The following is a 16471-nucleotide window of genomic DNA, read 5'->3' on the forward strand; positions in this document are numbered from 1 at the left end:
TGCTGGGACCGTGCCCACATTAGACATGGCCTCTCTTGGACTTCACAAAGCGGGACCGCCCCGGGGCCGAGAGTCATCTCGTCTGGCTGGAGGGGCACATCCATTCCCACAATAAACATGGCAGCCACAGCGGCTTCTGCGCCGGGCGGGCGGCGCCGGGAGGCGGGTCACGTGAGCGGCCCAGCTGGGCGGATCGCGCGCGCGCCCGCCCGCCCCGCCGGCCACCGCTCGCTCGCTGGCTCGCTCGGCGGCGCTCTGAGGTGTGCGGGGCGTCGAGCCCCCCGGCCCGGTGAGGCGCGGCGCGGCGGGATGCGGCGGCGGCCGTGGCGGGGCCGCGGGCCGGGCGGGCGGACGAGGTGATGAGCGTCGGCGACCGCCATGTCCAAGGTAACGGCGCCCGGGCCCGGGCCGCCGGCTGCGGCGGGCGGGAAGGAGAAGCGCTCCTTCAGCAAGCGGCTGTTTCGGAGCGGCCGCGCGGGCGGCGGCGGTGGCGCGGGGGGCCCCACGGGGCCCGGGCCGGCCGCGCCCGCCTCGCCCTCGTCGGCGCGCTCGGTGGGCAGCTTCATGAGCCGCGTCCTTAAGACGCTGTCCACGCTCTCGCACCTTAGCTCCGAGGGCGCCGCCCCGGACCGCGGCGGCCTCCGCAGCTGCTTCCCGCCCGGGCCGGCCGCCGCGCCCACGCCGCCGCCGTGTCCGCCGCCGCCCGCCTCGCCCGCGCCGCCCGCCTGCGCCGCCGAGCCGGTGCCCGGGGTGGCGGGGCTCCGGAACCACGGCAACACGTGCTTCATGAACGCCACGCTGCAGTGTCTCAGCAACACCGAGCTCTTCGCCGAGTATCTGGCGCTCGGCCAGTACCGGGCGGGGCGGCCCGAGCCCTCGCCTGACCCCGAGCAGCCTGTGGGCCGCGGCACGCAGGGCCAGGGCGAGGTCACCGAGCAGCTGGCGCACCTGGTGCGGGCCCTCTGGACCCTGGAGTACACCCCGCAGCACAGCCGCGACTTCAAGGTGAGCCCCGCCGCGTCCCCACCCCCAGGAGGGGGGCCCTGCCCCCTGCGTCCCTGGGGCACCCGGCTCCCCACGTCTCCCTTCCATTCCTCCTTTCCTGGCGGCGCGGCGGGCCAACCAGCGCACGGGTCTAAAGAGGTGTGGGCCCCGAGTCTAGGACCGATGCCACTGTTTGTAAGGGAGACTCACCCATTCATTCTTCGAGTATTAAGGGCTTACTTACTACGTGCCTGGCCCTGTGACGGGCCCTGGAGGGATATGGCAATGAACAAGATCTCCTGCCTTCATTGAACTTACGTTCTTGGGGGTGGGAAAGTTGAGCCTGGGTTCAAATCCTCTTTCTGCCATAATGCTTTACTAGCATTGTGACCTCAGGCAAGTTTCTCATCCTCTCTGTGCCAGCTTCATCATCTGATACTTACCTCATAGGTGGTTGTGAGCTGCAAACAAGTTGATATGTTGGGTTGAACCCTGTGAGAGTACCCATTTTTGACCGTTTTTGACTTACAGATTGGCACTTCTATTAGGTTCAACCTGGTATGCAAATCGCTTCCATTGTGCATAGTACCATGTATGTTTGCTGCGTTTATTCTCTTTATCATTACAGATTTTAGTAAGGTGAGGAGGTAATATCAGATAGTGGTTTGAAGAAATTAAAACTTGGTGATGTGATTGATGTGTTGGCAGGCTACTTTAAATGGGGAGGGGCAGGGTTAGGGTGACGCTCTTGGAAGAGGCGAGGTTTGAACTGAGACTTGAGTAACCAGGGAGAGCCAGCCTTGAGGAGGTCAGGGGGAATTGCCTCCCAGGTATATAAAAGTGTGAAAGCCTGAGAGCTTGGTGCACTTGAGGAACAGTGTAGCTCTGGGATCAGCAAACTCTTTCTGTAAAGGGCCATATAGTAAATGGTCAGGATGCAAAATGGAAGCTCTTATGTAGGTACTAAAAAACAAGAAAAAACAAACTTCCACAAAATGTTCATTGACTAAAATAAAAATATGGTGGGTGAATACTGTATTTTGTAATATAGGTCTAATGGGAGGAGTGTTTACCTTAATTGGAGTTCAAAATTAGCGTTCCCTATCATTAAATTGATTACAAATACTTAGCTCTGCAAACTGTTCTTAGCTCTGGCCGTACAGAAACAAGCAGTGGACTGGATATGGCCCTTGGGTCCCCGTTTGCTGTCTGCGGGTGGAGCTGGAGGCGTGGTGAGCTCTGATGAGAGCTGAGTGGTAGCTGTGTAGGGCCATTTAGGCTGCACTAAGGAGATGGGCTCTTATTTTGAGCAAAAAAGAGGGGAAGATGATTTGAGATTGCAGGAGGGATACTTTGAGGTGGGACATGGGTATGGTATTAAATAGAATGAAATCACACAGTGAGAAAGTTAATTCCTTTTCCATTCTGTCTGTCCTGATTATGCCCAAGGGAAGGTCCCAGCTTGGTGGTAGCCTGACTTTAACACCTCATGCTCACTCCCCCACCTTTTTGTTTTGTTTTGTTTTTTAAACAGAACAAGCTAAGTTTAGAGGCCTTGGCAGACAGCAGTAGCTAGGATTTAATAAGGGTATGTTTTCATTGTGTTTGTTTTTACATTTGTCTTCTATCTGTGACAAATGGTACTGGTTTTTCATTGGTGCTGTGAAAGTGCCTTTCTAAAATTTATTTAAGTAAAAATAAATGATTTGATTAAAATATAAAATGATCTGAGAATTCAGCACTTGATTGAGGACCTACTTTGTTGAGGAACAATACTGTCAGTGCACCCCTCCTCTTTTTAATACATGTTATTGATATTTATTTATGTTCTGTTTTTCTTAAAAAGAAAAAATGACTGCTGTTTGATCTTGGAAATTTGAATGGAAATACTTGACTGGGATAGGGACTGGAAAAAAATGAGATCAGTGTCAGAGATCTCAAAATAAGAAAGTAGGAGAGAATGGCAACCAACCAGCTACTGTAAGTCTTTTTTCTTCTTCTCTTTTTTCCTCTTTGCTTATAGTTGCCCGTCAGTAGCCACAGCAAATTGCAAACTTTTCAAGGTCAGAACCCAGTGTTTTAAGTTTGGTTTTCTACTCTTTCCAAAATATAAAAATCAATTCCTCCAGCATTTTTGTATGTGAACATTTCCATTGCTTTTTAAAAGGTTGTCTTTTTTTTTTAATCCATTAAAAAGCTGTGAACAGAAATGGGTCAATAATTCTAGAAATGCGGAGGCTGATTTTTAAGCATGCTTTGGCAAAGTTGAACAGATTCTTAGAGGCCCTATTTTTAAAAAATATAATCTTCTGAACCCTTAGTAGATTTTACGTTGCATTCATTCATTCACTTCCCATTTATTAAGGGTTTACTCAATCAGTTAGGAATGCATTCAGCACAAGAAAGAGGAAGCCCCAATGATGATGCCTTGAGCAATAAAGGTGTTGAAATAGCTCACACAGTAAGTCTGGAGGTAGGTGTTCTAATGTACAATGGCTTGAAGAGCTCAACAGGGTCTCAGACTATTTCTGTGTTTCCTCTCTGTTGTCCTTGGCTATTTTGTCCCTTTGGCTTTTCATCCTTAATGTTTGTCAAGGTAGGAAGGCACTGGGAAAGTAAGTTTTTCCAGAAGCGCCCCCTCAGCAGGCTTTTGCTGACATCTCATTGACTTACAGCCGTGTCAGTTGGCCACCTCTGGCTGCCATGGAGGCTGGAAGGTGGCTATTTGGGTTTTCTTGGCTTAATAGAGAAGTTGAATAAAGGAGGAGTTTGCCTCAGGGGCAGCCCGCCAAAGTGTGAGGCACTTTTATTTCGGAAACACACTGTACTTGCCTGTGAAGAACTAAATCCAGTGAGACTTGGTACATTCCCCAAAACATCACTTCTTATACTTTACTGTGCACGTAATCGTGGACGTCTCGTCACAAAGCTGATTTAGATTTGGTGGAGATGGGGTGGGGCCTGAAGTTCTGAGATTTCTATCAAGCTCCCAGGTGATGCTGATGGTCCACGGAACACTCTTGCTCTGGAGAACAAGTCAAGCATCACAGAGAAGTGGTCTGCAGGATGAAGAGAAATTAGCCAGGCAGAGAAGAGGGGGTGGCGTGAAAGGGCATGCGGTTTTGGAGGAACAGACATTTGGTGGCTGGTTACACCATGAAGAGCAGTGGGGGTGCTGAAAGTCTGGGAGAAGTATGTTATGTGGATTGTGAATGGCTTTGTAGGCTATGCTGGTTTGGACACTGTTCTCTGGAAGTTGAGAATCCAGGGCTGATTTTTTTAAGCAGGAGAGTGGTAGAATCAGACTCTTCCTCCTCCTCCTCCCTCCTCCTCCCTCCTCCTCCCTCCTCCTCCCTCCTCCTCCCTCCTCCTCCCTCCTCCTCCCTCCTCCTCCCTCCTCCTCCCTCCTCCTCCTCCCCTTCTTCCTTCTCCTCCTCCCCTTCTTCCTTCTCCTCCTCCTCCTCCTCTTTTTGCCCCTGAATTAGGTAAGCCTAGTGACACTGTGGAGGATTACTTTTTCCCCCCAAAATGTTTTATTACAGCCAAATTTGATGGGTATTATTTTAAGCATAAAGAAAGTTGAGTTGAACACCAAGAAGGTGAGTGTGAGGTATACGTGTTACCACGGCCCTTTGCCTGTATGTGTCAGACATTGGTGTTCCATGCAGATACTCTTTCCCTGAGCTCACATTCAACCTCAGAATCCTGCCCAATTCTGGGCTCCAGGCAGTCACTACCAGTTGATTGGAGTTGGCAGAGAAGATGAAACCAATTTGCCATCTTGAGAGTTTGCCTTGAGGTTTCGAAAAGCACTTAGTATGTCTTTGAGTATGCTTTTATCGTCTTAAAACTTTAAGTTACTAATGATTTTCTTTGTAAGTTTTCCAATTAGAGTTCTTTCTTGATTCCTAACCACTTTGATTTATTTGAGGTTTAGGAGCTTGCCAGGTAGACAGATTCTTGGTTTTGGATGAGCTGCTAGATGGTTGTTAAGGTTGGCCTTTCATTTTCCAAAATGAAATGGACTGGCTCAACCTTGGTATGCTTTAAGAAACTTCTCTGGCTGCCACGTATATCCTTTTCTCCTTTTAAGCAGGTGTTTTTCTCCTCCTCGTAGAGCAGGGTTCTCAACCAGGGCTCTTTTGCCTTCCCAACCCTTCCATTCCTGGGGACATTTGGCCTTGTCTGGAGACATACTTGGTTGATGCAACTGGGGTGGGGGTGCTGCTGGCTCTGCTCCCCTCAGTAAGGGGTTGGTTATCCAGCCCAAAATGCCAGTTAGGTTGAGACTGAAAAACACTCTGTTGGAGGAATGTTTTGTGCCTTCTTAGGGCGTTTTTCTTAGTATCCCAGCCTTTAGAATGCTTGCCGTGTTACGTTTTCTCCTCTGTGTGTGTGTGTTTGCAGCAGCACTAGAGTAAAATTTGACTTCATTGGCAGGATCCTTGGACCATTATCTTGGTAAAACAAGGAGAGAAAATAAATCAGTCTGAAAGCTGAATGCTCAAAATGCTGTTTTAAGAGGAAATGAGCTTATTGTCTAACTAGTAGGATGCTAGTGTGTGTGCTTCCAGTTTCTCCTACGTGCTGATTTCTAGTACTCAGTGCCCTTGCACAGCAAGTAAAGAGATGGGTGGTCATCTTTCAAGTAACAAAGATACGTTTTATAGCAGCAGTTTTCAAACTGTGCTGCCAAAAACCAACTAGAACAGAGTTCTCTACTGATAATAGAACTGTGGGGATTCCTTCTAAATTTGCCGTAAAACAAAAGATAATTGATGAATAGAAATTTCTATTCCATATTTTTTTTCCTTGAACTGCGGTGCCTGGTGGTGCCTATTTATGAGTGAGAGTTCTCAGGTTACAAAGGGAATAAATGTATAAATGAGTAGTAGCAGATAAGCTAGCAATTGGGGTATACTGGCTCAGTTTCACACCTTACTTTTTCATAGACTTCTGTTGGAGGCTCTGATTTTATGCTGCCGACCTATGATCTAAGTTTTCCTGGTTTGTGTGAAAATGTTTAGTATATTGTTATTTCACAGTGGTTCCCAAGGAGTATTCAGATTTGAGGGTGCCCCTTAAATTCATTTGAAAAGTAAGAAAAAAAATTGTGTAGGTCACATTTAGATTTGTGGCCAAGTATAAAGTATGTGTCTTCCTGATCAGTTCCCTTCTCTGTCCAGTGCTGTCACTTTTGTTGTAGCGAAGCTCCACATCTCTGAAGGAGAAGGGAGGTAACCAAATCGTCAAATTTTAGACTTAGGGGGAGATGTGAATGGCCTCAGCCTTTCTGGATGAAGGGAATGTGGTTCCCCTGCTGGCTAGAGACCGAGAGAACAGAACCAGAGCTATGCCTTCAGCCTTCATCACCTCTGCGTTGCTGATGCACACACTGAAGCACACCCGTGCTTCTGTGACCTTGTTTTTACAACCACTGAAATACAATTCTCAACATAAAACATAAAGAGGTAGGGTGGGGTGTGCTGAAATGTATAATGTTCTCCTTCCACTAAGACTCTGGTGCTCAATCTTAGTGAAAATAAGGTAGCTGCAGCTAACGCTGTATACATGCCATTGCTTCTCAGACTTAGGCACTTTGGGAAGTCGGCCTTAAAAATAATCCTTTCAGACCACTTAGTTGTGTATATAAACATGTCTACATCTTTTACATTGGTGGGCTCATGCTCCACATATAGTTCTGTAACTTGGTTTCCCCTATTGCCCTACCCATGGGTAGCATGGCTTTCCTTGTTTTTTGTTGATACATCCAAGCCCATCTCATTCTTTTTGACCGTGGTATAGAAGCCCAATGGTGGGTGTTTAGGTAGTATAAAGTTTTTATTTATTTTTTATTTTTTTTTTTTTATTTTTTTTTTTCAACTTTCTTTTATTTTATTTTTGGGACAGAGAGAGACAGAGCATGAACGGGGAGGGTCAGAGAGAGGGAGACACAGAGTCTGAAACAGGCTCCAGGCTCTGAGCTGTCAGCACAGAGCCCGATGTGGGGCTCGAACTCACAGACCGCGAGATCATGACCTGAGCTGAAGTCGGCCGCTCAACCGACTGAGCCACCCAGGCGCCCCAGTAGTATAAAGTTTTTAATCATTATAGCCAATCCTTCAGTATACACCAAGTCTCATTTTCTAAAGACTGAGTCTTAGAAGTGGCACTGCTTAGTCAAAGGGAATTTAAATGTTGCATTTAAAATGTTGCTGCACGTTGCTGGATTGCCCAGCAAAGAGTAGTAGAGGACAAGATTCTCTGACCCATCCATGGTGCATGCTAAGGCCTACCCCCTCTGACATGTGCTTCCTCTTATTAGTGACTGCCCTTGTTTGCCATTTTTTAAAATTATTTTCTTTTACAGGGTCAGTTTTTTTGGGGGGGAGGGCAGGACTATCCTGGCATTGTAGGATGTTTAGCAGTGTTCCAGTCCCTTACCCCAGTCATGACAATCAAAAATGTCTCCAGACATTGCCAAATGTCCCCTGGGGGGCAAAATTGCCCCAGTTGAGAATCCCTGATTTGGAGAGAAGGGGAAATAAATACAAATGAATGAGATGAGAAGGGCAAATTGTGGGTGGCCTTGAAAGTCTGTCACAACAGTTTAGCCTTGAGGCTGCAATCAGTAGTGTTTCAATATAGGCTTCTTGAGCTGTGCAGACACTAATTTGATGAAAAGGATGCTTTAGAAAAATGGGTCTGATGGTGAGCACAAATGAATCCAATGGAGGAGAAAGTAATTGCAGGAAAAGGACAATCATAAGTATGAACCGAGGAAAGGGTGAATCCAAGGGACATTTTGGGAGACACTATTAGGGAGAGTCCAAGGGATAGAGTTGTAAACACCAAGGTTTCAGAACTGAGGTATGGAGAAAATCATGGGAATCATTTGATGGGAATGGAATAGTTGGAAATGGGAAGTGGTTTGTGGAGCACAAGGGGCAGAAAAGATCATGCATTTAAATTGAACATGGGGTCAGTGATCATGGGATATTTAAGAAAGGGAGTCTTGATAGACAGGAACTGTGGTGCAATTTGGGACTAGGTGTGTAGACTTGGATTCAGCTGCGTATTGTGTGAGCTGTCTCACATAATTGTATTTTTATCACTGGACAAGTTTAAGCAGAGTCTTGGGGGTGGTTTCTGAAGGAGCCACATACGCTGTAGTGGATTGGAGTGGATTCAGCTTATTTATTTCCTTTTCCTTGCCTTTTGTTCCTTTCCTCTGACTTTAGAGCATGTATATAAAATCTATGTTTGAAGCAGAGTTGACAGTGTTTGGCAGCTTTATGGGTGTGTGAAGAGTGAATAAGAAGGAGGAACTGAACATAACTCAGAGGTACTGAAGCAGGGTGTGGTGGGATGGCAGTGTTCAAGACCAGAAGCACAGAATGCAGAGCAGTTCTGCAGGTGGGCGGGTAAATTCAGTTTTGGACAGGTCATACAGTATATAACATAAGAGTCCTAGGAAGACTTTTTTTTTGGTTAAATTTGTCAAATGTCTGTCATATATCAGGTACTGTGCAAAATGAATCGTTTGAGTTTTTAGTGACCCATGTCGAAAGGAGCTGTTCTTGGAATTTACAGATGTAATAACACAGGTGCTTGTCCTGACTTACAGAGGCTTATTCTGAACTAATTGTTTTATGTCATCCTTTGTGTGGCCTAAAGTTTTTAGTTTGACTCTGCTTTTGTTTTGTTATTAGAGTGTGGTTTGATGGATTTTTCCTGTCCCCCTCTATACACTTGTCACAATGAGGGGCTACTAAATAGGGCAGTGTTCACTGTTTGTGTAGTTCCCCACAGCTGTTTCCTATAGTAAAGACTCTGGAAAACAATGACCTCATGGTTTCCACAAAAAACCTTTTATATATAATAGTGGAAAAGAAATCATTGAAAGCTGGGTAATTTAAAGTTCCGTCCTCTGTAGCTTTTTCCCTCAAAAATACTCTTGTTTGCTCTGCTAATTAATCCTTCACTGGCTGTTCCTCAAATGACCTTTTATGTTTAACAAACAACATTTTTGCAGTGGAGCACATCGAGATATCTTGTCTTTCATCTGACTGTGATCTTTCTTCATTTAGAAATCATTGTTTTATGCCATGGACTGTGGCAGTTCCTAGAGGAATTGGCCAGTCACTGAACATCTGTTGCTTCTTCCCTCCGGTTGTTGAGCTTGGATGGTAGCAAACAATGTGACCACAAACAAACAGTTCAGGCATTAGAAGATTTCATGGGACTGGTTGGGAAATGCCTTTGTTGCTTCCACTGCAAGAACTTCTGTAAGTGCATCACCAGCTCAGGAAATTCTTTGACTTGAATTCTTGGTATTCTTTTTCTTTCTTTCTTTCTTTCTTTCTTTCTTTCTTTCTTTCTTTCTTTCAAGTTTATGTTCATTCATTCATTCATTCATTCATTTATAGTAATCTCTACTCCCAACATGGGGCTTGAACTTGTGACCCTGAGATCAAGAGTCACATGCTCTTCTGACTGAGCCAGTCAGGTGCTCCTTGGTATTCTAATATTAAAAAAAATTTTTTTTAATATTTACTTATTTTTGAGAGACAGAGACAGAGCATGAGCAGGGGAAGGGCAGAGAGAGAGGGAGACACAGAATCCGAAGCAGGCTCCAGGCTCCGAGCTGTCAGCACAGAGCCTGATGCGGGGCTCAAACTCACAAGCTGCGAGTTCATGACCTGAGCTGAAGTCGGACGCTTAACTGACTGAGCCACCCAGGTGCCCCAGATATTCTAATATTTAAAAGCAAGACAGAGTCATCTGATTGATTCGAGAAACAGTAATAATCATAATGAAAATACCATTTATTTGTGTGGGGCCATATCATTTACAAAGCCATTTCTTGAACAATACCAGTTTGAACTGTGCAAGTCCACCTATATGTTGAATTAAAAATACACACACACACACACACACACACACACGTGAAAAAATTTTGGGGATTTGTGGCAATTAAACTTGCAGATGAACTATGTGGCCTAGAAATATAGAAAAACTTAAGTAGAAGTTAGGTATGTCATGAATGCATAAAATATATGTAGATGCTAGTCTGTGTTATCATTTACTATCATAAAATATACACAAACCTATTATAAAAAGTTAAAATATGTCAAAACTTAAGCACACAGAGTGTACGTGGCACCATTTATAGTCAAATGTAAACAGGTACAGACATGTAGTATTAAATCGTAGCTGTAAGGAATTAACTGTAGTACATACTGTACTACCGGTAATATTTTCATGGCCACCTCCTGTTGGCTGTTGCGCTGAGCTCAAGTGTTGCCAGCATCCACTTAAAATGCCAAGTGATGCCAATCATCTCTGTGTGAGCATTTAGTCTGTTCAGTAAGTTGTATATCACAATTAAAAGTGATCACTTGGCAGTTCTCACTATTAGTAGTTAAGTTTTGGGGGAGTCCACAGTTATACACAGATTTTTGACTGCATGGAGGTGAGTGCCCACATTGTTCAAGGGTCAACTGTACATTCATATAAATTTTTTCATTAAATCTTCACTACAGACCTGTGAAGAGGCATTGGTATTCCATTTTTGAAATTAGGATACTGGGATTCAGTGCTAGTAAGTAGCAGAGCCTTGCTTGGTTTTTACAAGGATTAAATGAAAAGGTACAACTAAGAGTTTAGTGTAGAAACTTGCACATAGTAACTATTCAGTAAACGGCAGATGGTGATAATGAAGGTAGTCATTCTAACTTGGCCTCAAGTACCCTTCCCCATTTCTAAACTGTCTCTTCCAATGGCCGGTTTTTATTGCTGCTGGATTAATCTTAAAGTTTATCCGAGATTATATTATTTCTCTTTTCAAAAATTGCTTTTACTTTTTCTTTTATATACAAAATATGGCATACATTTCTTAGCTTGGCATTTAAGCTTTTCCAGAAAAATGAAATAAAAGGCATACATAAAGCTAGCCCTGTTAAAAAAAAAAATTGGACTCAATAGACATAAAACTGTTAATTTGCTCTAAGTATTTCTGAATGCCAACTCTCAATTTTTGTACTTATCTTTTGTACTTACCAGTCCATGACTGGTGGCAAAAAGTTCACAGACAGGCATCTCTCTGTGGATCACATTTTGAAGAGTGCTGCTATAGAGCTTCCCAAAGTCTGATTTTGCCTGTTGTATTCCGGTAGTTTCAGTTAAAATGTTCTGTTCCCATACTTCCTGTAAAATGGTAGATTTAGAGGCTTAATGAGACTCAGGTTTGAGGTTTCTCTCTCTCTCTCTTTTTCTTTCTTTCTTTCTTTTTTTTTTTTTTTTTGGTAGTGTTGTTAACTTCTATCAGGAAGCCTATAATGCTATAATGTCTGGTTGAGTCTCTTACTATGTTAGTAGACATTGATGATTATTCCTTGATCCATTAGTTCATTAAGGGTTGAAAAATGGTGATGTTATAATTTTAACATTCTTATTAGCTAGAACACTTCTGTAGCGACTCCTGCCCTCATCAATTACTTTGTTACCCCAACATAAATTTGGAGAAGAAAGGCGCGATAAATGGTTTAGGTTTTTTTCCCCTTTAATTTTGGTTTTCTTTTTTTTTTTTTTTAATTTTTTTTTTTAACGTTTATTTTTGAGACAGAGACAGAGCATGAATGGGGGAGGGTCAGAGAGAGAGGGAGACACAGAATCTGAAACAGGCTCCAGGCTCTGAGCCATCAGCACAGAGCCTGACGCGGGGCTCAAACTCACGAACTGCGAGATCATGACCTGAGCCGAAGTCGGACGCTTAACTGACTAAGCCACCCAGGCGCCCCTAATTTTGGTTTTCAAAATAATTTCTTGATTTCCAAATGTGGTTAGTGAGTTTTTTGTTAAAACCATGTGAACTCATGGATTTAACTGTATATCTGATGTACTTCAGTTACAGTTGTTAGCCTAATTGACGCCCAAATTGTGCCATTTGTGTCCAGTAGAAGTGGCTCCTGAATCCTTCTGACATGATATTAGTAGTCTGTGATGTCAAACTAGAATCCAGGGAAGATATTCCGGCTCATCTTAACACATTTCCTGCCCCAGATCTGGGATCAGTGATTTCTTTGAGGATCCCTGGTTGCCTTTTTTGGCAAATGGTAGAGAGCCACAGTCTGGGCCCTAGGAGTGCATGTGGTTTCTTTGTCTTCTAAGTAGAGAGAGCTAGAAAATACGTAACTTCTTTTAAAGACATAAAAAAATCATGAATTCTTATTGATAATTCCCTTTAAGGGTTTCAGGGTTTTTCTTTGAACTCCTTGATCTTGAATCTGTTTCTCCTTTCTCCTAAGCTGAAAACCCTGTTCCCAGCACAGTGTAATTTTTCATTGGCATTATCCTACAGTCCTCATAAGTCTCAGGATAATAATCCCAATACTACCACCAGTAGTATGTGTGCTTGAAAAATATTTAAGATTTATTTTTGGTATTTTTTTGTTTTGTCTGTAGGACATGGTCTACTGGGTCTGTATAATCAACTTATTAATATTTTTAAGTTTATTTATTTATTTTGAGAGAGACAAAGCATTAATGGGGAGGAGCAGAGAGAGAGAGAGGGAGAGAGAATCCCAAGCAGGCTCTGCACTGTCAGCCTGGAGCCTCGAACTCACGAACCATGAGATGGTGACCTGAGCTGAGATCATGACCTGAGGTGAAATCAAGAGTTGGAGGCTTAACAGACTGAGCCACCCAGGCGCCCCTCAAATTCCTGTATTTTAAGGTCCCTTGGAATAGTTCTCAGTGTGGATTTGTCACCAACTAGGTACTTAAAGTCATTTATTTCTTTTTGATTTTGAAGGATTACTTTTGAAAATTTAATTTTGTTGCATAATTATGTAAAAAATAAAATACATGGCCTGAAGTCAAATGTACAACATAAGATCTATTCAGAGAAGTCTGGTTTCTGTCTTTGATCTCTGTACCCTATTCTCTTTCTCCCTAAATTTTATGAATTATTCTTTTATTGTTTTAATATGAGCAAATTAATTTTCTTGCTTTGTGTGTATGTATATGTGTGTGTTGTGTGTATATTCATATTTGCTCTTATTTAGATAAATGGTAGCACATTATATAGAATTTTTTTCCTATAGCCTTTCCTATAGGTAACATGAGTGCTTACCACATGCCCTGCACAGTTGATTATTTTATGTATTCCTTATAATAGTGTAAAGTAGGTACATAAATTATTATTTCTGTCTTACAGATGAAGAAACAGAGGCATCTCTACAGACTTTTAATTTTGTGGTTCTCTAAATTTCCCATAGTAACCGGTCCTGTCTTTCGTATGCATCTTTATGAGTGAGTGAACGGGCAGGGAATTAACTTCTGTATCTGCTTTATTTTGAGCAATGAGGGAGGCAGGGAAAGGCTTGTGTTTAAACTGTGATAGAGGAGATTCAGCCTTTTCTTTGAGGTCCAGAGCTCTCTATAGCTGGAGAAGAATAACAGAACTGCTACTGACACGAGGTGCTCCTAGTAATTCTAAAGATACATGAATTTGGAACATTCTTTAATCTTACCCAAAATAAGGGTCCCTTTGTAAGAGTGTAGTGACAACTTGGTAAATCTCCCTCGTTTTAGAGTCTAAAGAGAAGACAAACTCCTTTAAAAGCAGTAGCTCCTGGGAAATACCTACTAGTCAATATCAGGATTTTAATAGTGGCAGGAAGGAAAGAAGAGAGTAGTTACGTTTCCCTACAGGCGGGGTGAGAGGAAGGAGCATTGGCAGCTTTTTATCATCTATCCAGCGGGAGGAAGGGTTGGTCAGGTTGGAGACCTGTTGATTATTACCCTTTGAGGCTCTCTTGTGATGCCAGGCAGCTGGTTAGGCTGTTGTAACTGCCCGCACCCACTTCCTGGTGATACCCAATTCTGGTTCAGGCTTCAGGCTGTCAGTATCAGAGGATAGTGCCAGGAGGAGGGTGAGGGCAGCTAAGGGGCAGGTCTGCCCCTTCCCTTTTGAAAATCTGAACGAATGAGTTTTGAATACAGTGAGAATCCTGGAGCAACTGAGATCTTGGGCTGGTCACTGAGCCTCCGTTTCCTTACTTAACTTTTCATTGCTGTATGATACCAGCTTCACAGATCAAGGTGTTTGATAGCCATCGGTTCCTTTACACCTGAGTGATGGGAACATTTTAGCAGGAAAAACCAACCAGCTGGCTCACACATTCACTAGCCCAGCCTGTAAGAGCAAGCCTGGGACATAGGTTTTTGGTTGTCATGAATAACGCTGCTGTGAACATTCATGCACAAATTTTTGTTTGGACATATGTTTTCATTTCTCTTGGGTATATGCCTAGGAGTGGGATTGCTGGGTCATATTATGACTCCACGTTTAACTTTTTGAGCAGTTGTCCAACTATTTTCCACAGTGGCTGCGCCATTTTACATTCATACCAGCACTGCATGAGTATTTCAGTTTCTCCACATCTTCGGCAACACTTGTTACTGTCTGTCTTTTATTAAAGCCATCCTGGGGGCTCCTGGCTGGCTCACTCAGTAGAACCTCCGACTCTTGATCTCAGGGTTGTAAGTTCAAGCCCCACATTGGGCATAGAGCCTGTTAAAAAAAACAAAATGAAATAATGCAATCCTAGTGAATGTGAAGTGGTATTTCACTGTGTGGTTTTTTGTTTTGTTTTTAGTGACATCTTTCTTTTCTTTTCCTCCTTTCTTTTCCTCTCCTCTCCTCTCCTCTCCTCTCCTCTCCTCTCCTCTCCTCTCCTCTCTTTTCTTTTTTTTCTTTTTTCTTTTCTTTTCTTTTCTTTTCTTTTCTTTTCTTTTCTTTTCTTTTCTTTTCTTTTCTTTTCTTTTCTTTCTTTTCTTTTCTTTTCTAACTCTACCCCTGACATGGGGCTGAAACTCACAAAAACCCTGCGCATTAAGAGTCACGTACTCCACCAACTAAGCCAGTCAGGCACCCCTCATTGTGTTTTTGGTTTGCATTAAGTATGTGTGTGGTTGCTTCTGCTTAAGTTCATTATGAGATAAAATCTATTTTGGTAAGAGTTACCAAGTTATTGTAGAAAACTTAGAAAATATGTAAAAGGTTGAAGGTGGAAAATTGAGGAGCACCTAGGTGGCTCAGTTGGTTAAGCATCTGACTCTTAGTCTCTTTCTGTTCAGGTCATGATCTCACAGTTCGTGGGTTCAAGACCTGCATTGGACTCTGTGCTAACGGCTTGAAGCCTGCTTGGGATTCTGTCTCCCTCTCTCTCTGCCCCTCCCCTGCTCGCGCTCTCTTTCTTTCTCCCTCTCTCTTTCTCTGTCTCTCAAAAATAATAAATAAACATTAAAAAAAGAAAATTGAAAATGTATATAAGTTATTTGGTATTACTCTCTTGCCTTTTTCCCCCTCTGGATGTGTTTTAACATAATTGATATCAAACTGTATATATACTTTTACATCATGTGATTTTCATTTCATATTGTATTATGATTAATTTTGTCACAAACCTCCAGATCATTGTATGAAGGTATATGATGACCTATTTTTGGATGTTTCTGATTGTGATGAATAATTTTTACATAAATCTTTTACTGTTTTTTTTTACAAGCAGAAAATGGTGATTATTCATAACATATGAATTCTTAGAATCAATAAGAAAACTACAGTTACTTTTGATTATTTCTTTAGCATATACTCTGTGAAATTCCTGGGTCAATGCTTATTTAGTTTGAAGATCCGTAAGTTACATTGTTACCTTATTTTATAAGGTTGTGCCATTAGCAGTGTGTAAGAATGTCTGTTGTACCCCACTGTTGCAAAATAGAAATCTTTAGGTTGATAAATAGAAAATAGCATTTTATTGTTTTAATTTTGATGTCTTAAATTACTAGTGAGGTAGGACAGCTTCATCTGTTCTTTAGAGTGGAAGTGTACCCATATGATAGCAACATTTTGATAACTTAGGGAGTTACCCTGTTTTGATTTCGCAGACTTCCCTTTGTTTTCTGTGTATTCACACGCTCTTCCATTTAGCCTTCCCCTTCTACCGTCAGATGACCAAGGCCTGAACTAACTAGAATTGGTCAGGCCAGACCAGGCTGAGGCTGGGAAGGTTCTAAATTGTACTTTGTTAGGGAAAACCTAGAGGCAGAATGAGTCCCTATGCTTGTTTTTATGCAATCTGATTTTCATGGTGAGAGTTGAAAGAACTGGCAGAGGCCAGGATTGATTTGGAGACCATACCTGTCTGCCGCTCAGGAGTCAACCTGGCTTGACCTTCAGGCCTACACAGTGTTGGATGTGGAGAAGTGACATGGCAGGCCTGTGACTTGAAAACATCGTCAGCCAGCTAAGATATAATTGGGTTGATGGCATTCGGGTTTATGGCAATATGAACACAATTTGTAGTGAAACTTGCTGGATCTGTTTTGAATGATACCTCTTGGTTACTACTAGTTGATGTTTCAGTTATCAAAATGCAGTAACAATAATGCTTCAAAACAAGATTATTTGCAGAAT

The 16471-nt window shown here is 42.9% G+C and overlaps 1 protein-coding gene across 2 annotated transcripts in view; it reads left to right on the top strand.

Moving 5' to 3' along the window:
• Positions 1–216: 216 nt before the first annotated feature.
• The window catches only part of USP31 (ubiquitin specific peptidase 31), a 68767-nt gene continuing 52512 nt past the window's right edge, over positions 217–16471 (top strand). The window contains exon 1 of one of the 2 annotated variants that reach the window (XM_043560298.1): positions 217–1005. In XM_043560298.1, the coding sequence (XP_043416233.1) occupies positions 379–1005 (627 nt within the window). In that variant the 5' untranslated portion in view covers positions 217–378. The remainder of the gene's footprint in view (positions 1006–16471) is intronic. The other variant, XM_043560299.1, reaches the window with a different exon arrangement.

The sequence above is a fragment of the Prionailurus bengalensis genome, chromosome E3, assembly GCF_016509475.1.
Source record: "Prionailurus bengalensis isolate Pbe53 chromosome E3, Fcat_Pben_1.1_paternal_pri, whole genome shotgun sequence".
Taxonomy (NCBI): Eukaryota; Metazoa; Chordata; class Mammalia; order Carnivora; family Felidae; genus Prionailurus; species Prionailurus bengalensis.